This window comes from Mizuhopecten yessoensis, unplaced genomic scaffold (assembly GCF_002113885.1).
Source record: "Mizuhopecten yessoensis strain PY_sf001 unplaced genomic scaffold, ASM211388v2 scaffold6727, whole genome shotgun sequence".
Lineage (NCBI taxonomy): Eukaryota > Metazoa > Mollusca > Bivalvia > Pectinida > Pectinidae > Mizuhopecten > Mizuhopecten yessoensis.
Window position 1 is genome coordinate 171,232 of NW_018406694.1, and position 12,329 is coordinate 183,560.

The window sequence follows — 12,329 nt, forward strand, 5'->3', positions numbered from 1 at the left end:
AGTTTCCTCATGAATATCTGAATTTTTTTTTTGCAATGAAATTCTTCACATGTTCATTAAGCTTGAAGAAAACATATTCAAGAAATTATGTTATTTTATTACATATTTGATAATAAATTTTCATCGATTCATTGCTTTCCATGCAAACATGTACATGCCTTTTGAAAGCTAGTTATTCGGATTGTGAAAAGTCTTTAGAATAACTTAAGTCTGCAATGAACTTTTCCCAGAGTATGACATTCTTTGATGCGTTATGTCTCTTACCCCGCCTGAATTATAATCCTCCTTTCCATTCCTCCCCGATTTCCCCTGTGCCACTTGTTGGGGTACAATTGGGGCACTGCTATCATCCACATCCTCCAAATCATCGTCCCCTAGATTTGGCCCCATTGACATGACATTTCCACCCCTGTCCCCGCCGCGGTCAGCTCGCTCCACTCGGTCTCCTGTACTTCGGTCGGCGGCCAGGGCTGCTTGCTGGGCATTTTTGTGTTTTTTCTCTTTCTTGTTCTTTGACTTCTTTGGAGTTACATTATCTAAAATACACAACATATTTCCAGTATTACTATTTTGTGGTAAGAGAAACCTTTATGATACATTGTACATTCACCTTCATGTCAACAAAAAGAGCAAATTAGATAAGGTTTTTTGAAATTATCAGAAATAAATCATGAAACAGAGGCTGTATTTAAACATCTATGTGTAATGATGAAATGCCATCTGACAAAAAAGGCACATACACAAATCACATCATAGTTCAAGTACTCATATGTCAATTACTTAGCTAACATACAAAATGTACCTTTGAAATGGCTAATTATTTCTACACTTTACAGGATACAGAACATTTATGATTAAACTTTTCATATTGTATTCTTTAAGGATCGAAACCTGAAAAATATCCACTCGAATAAATTATGCAATAAATGTAACTAATTCCACATTATTAAGGACAAAGATAACCTTGAAGTCACTGATTATGGCATTCTTTGATGAAGATTTAAACAAAGTATTTTCATTAAAAAACACTGTACAGACAGGAAAGACTTTTTTTCACAATACATGTACATAAATTAAAGAAATTTGAAATTTAAAATTGAAAGGTTATTTAAGTTATTTTAAAAAAGAATCAAAAAATATCATAATGGCAAACACTGATTAATAAAGGAAAACACAAGTTATAACACTCAATAGTTTCAAATGAAATATAATAAACATATAATAAATAAATAGTAACAATAAGAAAATTTAAAAAAATCTGTATGATAATTTTTGAGAAAGGATCAGTTTGTTAGTGAAAAATAAAAAAATAAAAAATGTCACTGTTGATTTGTACTTCACATAATATACATCAGAATAAAAGCTAAAAGCAAAAATATACAATCTGTATTTCTAGTAAATCAATACATTATTTTTTAACAATTTAAGCTACCTCAACAAAAACTGTTAATAGTGTGATTATTCTAGCCGTAATCTAGACGGTTAAGTGAACATCTAAACTGGAAATGTCTGTGCTGACATACCAATCTACTGCACTATAGAACTATAGCATGTTCTAATAGTTAGCATTGCTACCGACCTGCTGGACATGGTGTACTCTTTACACTAATATATATACAGGCTATAACTTATGTATCCCATCAACCTCAAATATATAAGAAAAGGTTAAGGATAACAATTGAATTTCTTTTCGATGAAAAGAAAACCAATGAAATTTTTAACAAATATACCATTATTAACCGTGATGAAATATCAACCCTATACCAACAGGGTTATATTGCTGGCTTAAGTTTACACCACAGTGTGTATATAGTTAAGGAAAAGTAAATACAGCTGTCATATTTGTAAATTAATAGGAAATGCCCAGCATGTCTTTTCCATCAGATTGACCCCAGCATATAATGATTAAGGATCATATACCTCAGGTATCCCAACTCTTTACATGTGTTTACACATATCAGTCACGTAAACGGATTCATTATTTACTGCCATATTAGTAATATGAACTTAAATGCTTTAATTTTCATTATTTGTTTTCTTAAATTTTTCTTAAATTTAAAAACCATTTACTCCAATGAAGAATTGAACTATAATTAAAATATTTCAAATAAGATTCATCAGTTTGGAAATATGTGATATCAAAGTTTTATTTTCTACACAAACAATGTACGTATTAAAAGTGTCGCAATGCTTCAAGACCGAGTGGTTATAAATTATAAATTGGAGAATCATACATAACTGCAGAACTGTAATAATTACAGGTGACAGGCTTAGTCAAGCAGTTATCCTTCTATTTTTATTTATCATTTATATCATACAATAATATTATGAACAAGAAATTTTCCAAAAACATTTCAAATTCATGACTTTTGTTTACATTTCTTGTCCCAGTTTAATGACCAGTGTGTATGTTTCATTCAGACTATTATTCAATGTTCGATCCCTCAAGATATCTATAACAGGTCTATTCAAAATTTATCCGAGAAATTTGTGTATTATCTGTTCCAGTATTTGATGTCAACGATAAGTCTTAATCAGGTGTATGAACACCAAGATAGCATACATACTTGTGATAATGATTCACCTTTAACCTGAGGAGACAATCATGCCTCCCACATCCCTCTATGTATAGAGTGTCCCCTGCTAACAAATGATCACCATGAAGCTAACTTTACTCAAGGTTCTCTGTTTATCACTGTGTGAAGTCTGACATTGACCTCAGAGCATCCTCCATGGCATTTGATTGACGTCAAACGTTTGCACATTCTTTAGATACTGCAGAGTATCTTTGGTGATCACAGCTAGGTGCTCAGGTTCTGGAATATATGTGATATATTATCGCACCCACTAGATATCTCACCCCCTTATACTAATAAATAAAGGTATATGATTTATAAGTATAAGTTGGTGCGATAACATATCACATATATGTATATTCGAGAACCCGAGCACCTGTGTTGGTGACCTGGGCCATGGGAATACACAATCTACGGGTAGTTTTTTAGTATCAGAGGTGAAGGTCACTCCCAGCCTAGCGACATGTTACTACACCCCACCAACCTAATAGGTTTGAGTTTTATAGGTCAAAATTTAATGCTACATAAAGGCAATGACACTGGGCCATTATGTATATCTACAGAAGAATTAATTAAAATTTATTCTGTTCCTTGAAAAGGAATCAAGTATGTACTTTTCAGAAATGATAAATATACTTCCAGAAATCAGTTATAATTTAGCAGTATCAAATCTTCTTGGAACACCTTATATGCCAGACCTCTTAATTAAAATATTTGCAATTTGATATGACAGAATATGTTGTTCAGTTCAAACCCTAAATGAAGGACTTTAAATGGTACATTACGATTTAAATTCACCAGACGAAATACAGATAGCTGTTAATGCGGTATTTTTAATGTAAAATAAATTCACACTTACATGGACCGTCTAACTGATCACTTGAGGAGAACTCGCTATGTTCGGAATCTCCGTATTCAAAAGCTTCATTAACCACGGCCCTGCCACTACTTCCCAACTCCAGGTGGCGATCTTTTGCTAGAGCCATTATTAGCCAACAACTAAATCACAGCTGCTTCATTCCAGCATCTTACACAGTATTAACTCAAATTGAACTGAAGGCAAATCCAATCATACAAACTCCATAGTCCTGGCAACCCTGTTGACTTCCAGATTAATCAAGCCTTTCACACATGTATGTTTGTAAATCTATATCCACGAATCCACTGTAAATCTAGAAAATCTTTTTGGCCTCAGTAACTCCTTAAAACAGTTCGCTAATTCCGAAGGTACAATTTTTAGATAGCCTGCACATGTGTGTGTGAAACTGCCTTGTTTATACTGCCTTATATCTCTATGTTTATCACAAGTTGACCTGGTACAGTGGGCGACACTTGGTGACCAAACCAGACGACGGGATCAGAAGAATTCCAATTTACCTGTTTTTTATTGTCCTACTCCTGTATCTGGTTAAATGGTCTGACCGTATTGAATTTACCAATAGGCAAAGACTTAAATGACAAAACACTGAACCATTTCTTTCTGCTAGACTAGTTGCCACCTGAATAAGTCAACTACAAACTTAAAAGCCACCCAGTGAGCGAGCGTCCAAGCCACAGGTATACTGACAGTAGACTATGTGTGACATTTCCTACCTGTTACAAAGTTGCACACCTGTAATTGTGTATGGTCAATTACTTAAACACAGTGGATTATTCTCTATTCACTGAGATTTAAGATACCACCTTGAGAGGAAATTTGAAAACAACTCCCTGAAATAATTTATGACAAGTAAACATATAAAGGTATTTGATTCATAAGTTGACATATGGAACATCTGGACAAACAAAGTCAAAGCCCTGTGAGGTTTCGCCCTAGCCTAGAATCACTTAAATGGTGGTGCCTTCAGAGATAATAACACAAACAACAGAGTATATAACTGCCTCACCTTTCTTGAATAATTAGGTCAAATTGAAAAAAGTCCTGCTAAATATATGCTATCATACATCAGAAAGCCTCTGAAGTTAAAACAACCTCACCAGTTATGAGCATCAGTTAAATTTCTACCATAGTCCCCTCCAGGGACGACTGCCCACGATTCAGTATAATCTCCCTCACCTTTAAAAAATATAGGTAAATCTTAACTGCAAGTAAAGTTACAGCAAGTATGAAATCCCAAAGTCAGTCTTTTAAGCTCCCTCCCAGAAACTCAGGCACGGAGCAAGGACACACAAATCCAGGTGTAGCTGTTTTAGTGAAAACATGGACACTCAGATCAGTCTTAAATGCATATATACCTGTAACTTTTATCTATACTCTTTACTCATTATCTGTGAAGAATTTCCATTGATATGTACACACTGTTTGCCTGTAAATGTCTTTATCTTCAAACAAATAATGACATTACCCTGTGTGTGGTTTTATCAGCGTAAGTGGTGTGACAGCTTGTGTAGTGTTATCTGTGGTACATTTATTGTATCAAGTTTATGTACAAATATTATAAACTATATAAACAGCTGTAGATTTGTTGCATAAAATCACAAAAAATGTCCACCTCATCTAGCATTTTTGTTGTTTTTCTATGAACAAGGTACATAAGGGCACTGAACGTGCCAGCATTAAATATATTTTTTTCACTGAACAGAACAGCAATCTTTCAGTGGTATCCTATTCTACTGTGTAATGTGCAGTAAGTACATCTATGTACACTCATGTCATAACTTTTTTGTTTCTTCTCATAATAACACCCATTGAGACTTTAGAATAAGGACAATTTGGAGGACATCATGACAAATTGCATATGGAAATGTTACTGACTTGACATTATGGTGACTGAAAAGGTGCATTTCTCAAATTCATGTAAACACTAACATTCCTATAATAATTAAAAGCATCTTAAAATCATTTTTCATTTTTTCATATTACATTTATGAAACTGCCAGTCTCAATAAAATGTAGATTTTTTAACCATGCTAGAGACCCATTTAAAAAAATCTCATATGAGATACAGTATGATCTTGCACACAAAGCAATTAAGCTATTATCCAAGTATGACTGTATCAGATGCTAGGATTTCTTTTTTCAGCCATCAGTTTTTTTTTCTTTCTTATTAGCTGCTAAAAAATAATCACTAATTCTACATTCATCAAAATTATATGCTTTATAAATATTTTTTTCCTTTTCTTGAGAGTGTCAGAGTATATGTCACACACAAAATATTATTCTACAGCGGCAAACTAACGTGTCAGTAATAAAAAGTTAGCGACACAAAACAGTAAGAGTTGTCTCCCTTCAATCAGCTGCTGGGCTTCTGAATAACAAGTCTCCAGCAAGCAAGAAATAAAATGGTAATAACCACAACAAAGATTAATTAAACTATAATCAATGAGACACAATATGCAATGCCAACCTAGCTGTTTGAAATACAATTACATATAGTAACTTCTGGTTTAAATCTTTTTTTTTCATGTCAACATTTAACATGACCAAAAGATAAAAACCAGTGTTTTGCATTCTTCAGTTTCATAAAATAGAATTGGTAAAAAGTATATTGAAATCAATAAACATTGTATTTTGATATAATTTTGTTATCATCAATTTAAAACTGATAAATCTATTGGCCAAATGGGTAGTGGAATGTAAATGACTGGCAGGCTGTGCAGAGAGTGTATAGCTTAAACTAGCAGTAGTAAAACTGTTATATGTTTGAGAAGGATTAAGACACACTCAGAGCAGAGTTAGGGATGGCTTACATGCAGTGCATAACCTGTTCCTAACGGACCACGCTTCCCTACCTTGAAGCATTGGAATATCTGGTGCCTCATCATCATCATTTTCTAGACCCTCAGCAATAACATTATCCTGAGATTTATTCTTTTTGGTGGTAAAATTGGGTATTTGTCCTGTGTTGGATAGAGTCCAATTAGCGGCGCTCTTGGAGTTCTTGGCCTTGTCCTTTTTCCTGTTGGGCTGCATTGGTTCTGGCATGGTGTTACCAGTGCTACCTATAGTACAATGTACAGGGAGACATGCAGGAGTACAGGTAACACAGCAGGACAGATCCTGACCCAGGGAGGAGATCAGGAGGCATCTTGACTTAAGGTGGAGGAATGGGTAAGATTCTTACTCATAAAGGGGATTTGAGGCATCCTGCCTCAGGGAGAAGGAGGAAAGTTATCTTGACACAGAGAGGAGGAAGGGTAGGTATCCTGACTAAGTCGGCAGGAGTACAAACCCTCCCAATATGACGGTAACGCCTGGAATACAGGGTTACCTATGAGCACATTCGAGAGGGAGAGGAGATACAGAGGTACATCAATAGAAGAAGGAGTTACATCAATACAACATGGGGTACAGAGGGGGTACATCAGCACAGGAGGGGTAAGGACAGGAAACTCAAGAAAGGAGATAATAGAGACGGGCTGGGGTACATCAATAATCAATATAAGAGGGGGTTACATCAATACATAATGGTGTACAGAGGGTGTGTGTGGGTGTGGGTGTGTGTGTGTGTGTATACATCAAAACTGAACACATTGGTGAGGGATATAACACATTATTACCCCTTTGAGAAAAATCTAGGAATTTGATTGGTTAAAAATTACAGTGTACCAAACCGCATTCGTAAATCTCAGGGGGTATATGGTCATGTCACGTGATTCTCAGCAGTAATACGGTGGAATCACATGATTTTACAAGGGGTATACGGGTCACATGTCTTTGTATCTTGCAGCCGGGAGAGACAACTCGCATTCGTCGTCTGCTTCGCTGTTTACAAAATGGCAAAACGTTTCGCTTCACATACTGATCAGGAGATACTCGCCAAAAGGGCTAACTATGTGCCACAAAACACACAAAAGTCGAACAGACGAGCAGCAAACATCCTGAGGACGTATTTAAAAGAAAAGAATCAGGAAGAACAGTTCGAGGAATTCGATAAAACGAAACTAAATAAGGTACTAGTATATATACTGTGCCACTTTTATCTTGACAACAGAGAAGTTGACAGGGAACTGTACAAAACCAATATAAAAGACTCAAAGGGGTAATAAATTCGTTACACAGATTTTTGGCAGGGTATACAGGATGGGATGACCCTACAGGATTTCGTATTTCCTTCGGCCTATCTGCCTCAGGAAATACGAAACCCTTTAGGGTCATACCATCCCGTATACCCTGCCAAAAATCTGTGTAACTAATATTGTCTCACTGGTTTGACCACACATTTGTCTACATAGTGTACAATCATTAACTCCACAGAAATATAGCAATAATAGTGTACTTATGTTTGTATGACAGTATTTTTATTTTTTTATTTTTTTAATTTATTTTACACAAAATCCTTTTCAAGTTCATAAACCGTCTTTCTTAAGTGTGTTTTATATGAAAATTAGTAACCTTAAATTCAAAAGAAATTTGACAATATTTGTGAATAATTTGAGTAACATGTTTCAAATTAAACAATTTTTCATGTTTGGTATTTGATAAGCAATACTTATTATAAAAAAAAATATGTAAATATATTCAAAATAACAGAAACAAAATATACCCTAGTTAATAATGTATCAGATGACTTATTGGGAAATGTCAATTTAACATTTATTTCATCATGGATCAAGCTGAACAGTGAGAACACCATAGGACCAAACTTTGTGATCAGGATACACAGGTTTTCACATTATGGAGGTGCAAATTGTCAGTCCGGTTTTAATAAGGTTTGATATGCAACAGATAACACATTATATTCTGTTGTTATATTCCATTGTTATATTACATTGTTATATTCCATTGTTATATTACAGAAAACAATGGTCTAATTGCGACAATTCCACCCAACGCTAATTTGCCAAAATGAGTCCTGTGTAATATTGATGGGACAGGGGTTGTAGCCAAAGTGCTGGAGTTCAAGTACATTAAATATTTATCACCATCTTTGTGCAGACTGGTCGTTAATCAAGTAGCCATTGAGAACCTGGGAACATTCCAGTTAACACTGCCGATATCAATCAATTACGAATATTAACAGTATACCTCTAGACAGTATAGAACCACATTTTCTACTTGCTTTCAACGTAAGTATTATAGATTTACTGATGTCTTACTGAACATTTGTAAGTTCTTAAAAGAGCTAGCCAAATGAAACGATTAAAAAATAATCACAAATGCATTATTTCTACAAGTCGCGGCCAACAACTGAAGCGAAATATCTAAACATAAATCAGCTGGTTATAATATTTCAGCTGTTGTCACTTATGATCCATGAATAACATCAATATATTTCACAACAGTCATGATTGGAAAAAAAATGACATTTTCATTTTCCAGATGTGTCTGTCTTTTATAATGAAATCCAACAAAAGTATTGACAGATCTTTATGGTAAATGTCATGTGTTCCTAGGTTACAGATTGTGTTTTACGATGTTTGTCGCGGTTTAACATCAGACAGCAATAATACGCATTGTGTACACCCACACAACGTCTACAAGGCAGTTGCATGGTTATGGCTTTGTAATGACAGAAACACATACCTTGGGCAGGTCAACACTTCTCTTCATTACATTCCCCAGAACCAAAAACACATTCCAACCAACTCATTTCACATCTCAGTTGTCCGAAGACAACTACATGGAATTGTATGGTAATTACAAATGAAAATGCTCTCTCTTTTTTAGACAAAATAAAAAGGTGAAAAGTTTGAAAAGGAAGCAATTCATGTATTATTTGATTAAAAATCATTTTTTATTGCACATGGAAGGTTTATTGTGAAACTGGAAAGGAATATATGCATGTATGTTAGGAATCACAAGTTGCGTTAATGGTTTATACTGTAAATAAACTGTTATATACATTTTGAGTTGATATGTATGTTTTATCTTATCTATTCAATTCTGTCTATACTTGAAAAGGGAGATAACTTATGTTGAAGTTTAAGTTAAAGGTGTATCCAGCTCCCATATTTTGTATGCATATCTGTATGTGTGAAACTCATCATCTACATATTAAGAGCTATTCTGTCATATTAAACGTTTTCATCTTGTTTTAAGTACAAATGTGTGGATTCAGATGGAATGAAACAATGATGTCCCGAAAAATGCAGGATGAAATACCACTAACATTCAGTGAAGGATGATATATTCGCGAAACACATTGAGGGATAAAGTGTAGACAAATCTCATAACCGGGGAAACATGTTACACCACTCGGTGAGGAAATCATATCAACATTTCATCAAAAGGTGCCAAACATGCATGTAAATGACCAAACCGTGTCGTGGACATAGTGGGCGTACCTTCTAGAGGGGAGGCAATCTCTGGTATACTGTCGCTATCGTCACTGTGGCTGTCAGTTGTCACATTCAGTACGGTCATGGTCCGCTGGTCCTGAGGAGACAATCTGGCCATATCGTCTATGTCGTCGTTAGCTGCAGGGCCGAGGTATTCTGAAAATAAACATGCAGATATGAATATGAACAATAAATAAAAAAAACATTAAAAAACAATTTCTGAAAATTAAAACGCAGTTATAAATACATATGCATAGACAACAAATAAAAAATAAAAAATAATTTCTGAAAATAAACACGCAGTTATAAATATAAAAAATAAATGAATTGCCTGCTAAATCCCACTGAATGATAGGAAGAATAATGTAGGATCCTGTGCAGAGTCTAAGGTTTTCATCTGTATCCTATAATACGAGGGATCTGCTGCCCCATTGCAACACATACAAGGGTGAACTATCTCCTGAAATTTGTCATCTCTTGAGTTTATCTAATGAAATTTGTCATCGTTTAAGTTTATCTAATGAAAATCGTCATCCTTTAAAATTTGCCATCTTTTAAGTTTATCTAAAAAAATTGTCATCTTTTAAGTTTATCTAATGAAATTTGTCATCTTTAAAGTTTATCTAATAAAATTTGTCATTTTTTAAGTTTATCTAAAAAATTTGATCTTTTAAGTTTATCAAAAGAATTTGTCATCTTTTTAGTTTATCTAAAATAATTGTCATCTTTTAAGTTTATCTAAAGAATTTGTCATCTTTTAAGTTGATCTAATGAAATTTATCATCTTTTATGTTTTTCTGAAGAATTTGTCATCTTTTAAGTTTATCTTAAATGAAATTTGTTATCGTTTATCTTAGTTATGTGATAGAATCACACAAAGTGTTAAACTGAAACAAAAAAACCTTAAATGGTAACAGGATCACTGTATGGAAAGTAGTTTAACTTACCTGAAGATACTGATAATAATTCGTATCAAGTATACATTTCTAATGCAAACATTAATGCAAAGCTTTAGAATTCCCGAAACACAAATTATACTGTAAATTAAAGCCTTTATCTTGATTATACAACACGGCAAGTCAAAATCATGAACATTCCAAATAAAACTTAATTATTAGCTCTTTCCTATGTTAATTTAACGGTGGACATTTATTGATTTTCTTTTCACAACATTTGGTAGATTTAAAGCATATTTGTTATGGATGTTGGGTGTAAGGTACGGTACAATGTCAAGCTGACTGTATTACAATCTAGTTCTCGTTTCTGTGAGAATGTACTAAAGGTATTGAGTTAATTGTTACACGTTTCTGTTCATGTACATAGTTTCATTTGGATTATCTAAAGAAAATTTTGAATCATTTTTTTTCAAATTGATGCAAATTTTAAAATATATTTCAAAGATACAATAATAGGTTGAATTATATAGAAATAAAGTATGAATGAATACACAAGTTATTCTATAAGACTCTGTGACATATGAAGCTGAGGAGACTTCAGTGATAAGATTTTCTGTAAAGGTCAGACATAAGGGATGATACAACAGAACGGTATGATTCCTCTTAAATTGCAAGCTTGCTATCTCCGAGGAATTCAAATGCCAGCATACACTCAGTATAATCAATGTCTTTTCTCAACATAAGATGTCATTACGATTGTAGATTCCGAAAATGTCTGGAGAACAATTTTATTCACATGGCTTTATATAACCATATGTAAATAGTAAAACTCATTTAGCATGAAGTATAGCTCAGTCCAGGCAGAGCACCTGAGTTTCATGGTGTGACTGTAAATCGTAGTGAAAACATTTACAAGCAAAAGGGTACAGGAAGGAAATATCTGTCCACAATCTGAGCTCAGACCAGCTAGATTCTTATACAAAGATGTAATATTTATACACAAAATTGTTTACACTTTAATGCAAGAGCTAGCTGTCACACTATATCAGTTGTCTCCCCTGCTTTACAATGCATAGCCAGTATTTTCTCTCTCCTTGATAAAATTTAAATTTATATATGACTCAATAGAAGGACGAGTCGTTCATGAGATGGCTGCCAATCCTGATAACAGAGACCAGCTGATAATCTTAAGGTACTTACCAAAGTTTGTGGGTGTGGACGGTTTGGATGATTCTTTAACCAAAGGTCGTGTTTCCTCTCCGCGCCGGCGATGACCACCTGAATTTGGCCGACTATCAGTGTTGGGCTGGAGAAGGCCCATATTGTTTGTTGCCCTTTTTCTCCTGTTCTGTTCATCAATTCTCCTCCGCTAAAAAGGACAATCAGGAATATTTGTTAATTACTAAATGGATTCTAACAAACAATTACACAACTTTTATATTTCATGGATAATTGTTTCTAATGTTTGTCTAAAAAACCACCAGAATATGTGAACGTCTATGTTTGAAAATGTTTCCCATCGGATATAAATGATTAACAGACTGTCAAAAACAATGTTAATTGTCAAGAATAAAAAATTCTCTGGTGTTTTATACCCTAATTAACCAACCTTGCCACATGAAGAACGAATATTTTA

At 34.1% G+C, this 12,329-nt stretch overlaps 1 protein-coding gene across 5 annotated transcripts in view; it reads right to left on the reverse strand.

The window, feature by feature from the left end:
• LOC110452575 (tubby-related protein 3-like) overlaps positions 1-12,329 on the reverse strand; it is a 74,691-nt gene that overhangs the window by 9,774 nt on the left and 52,588 nt on the right. For 4 of the 5 annotated variants that reach the window (XM_021501187.1, XM_021501189.1, XM_021501186.1 and 1 more), the window contains 4 exons: positions 11,894-12,062; positions 9,804-9,953; positions 6,309-6,518; positions 265-536 (listed from right to left, as the gene is read on the reverse strand). In XM_021501187.1, coding sequence (XP_021356862.1) covers positions 265-536; positions 6,309-6,518; positions 9,804-9,953; positions 11,894-12,062 — 801 coding nt within the window. The remainder of the gene's footprint in view (positions 1-264; positions 537-6,308; positions 6,519-9,803; positions 9,954-11,893; positions 12,063-12,329) is intronic. The other variant, XM_021501190.1, reaches the window with a different exon arrangement.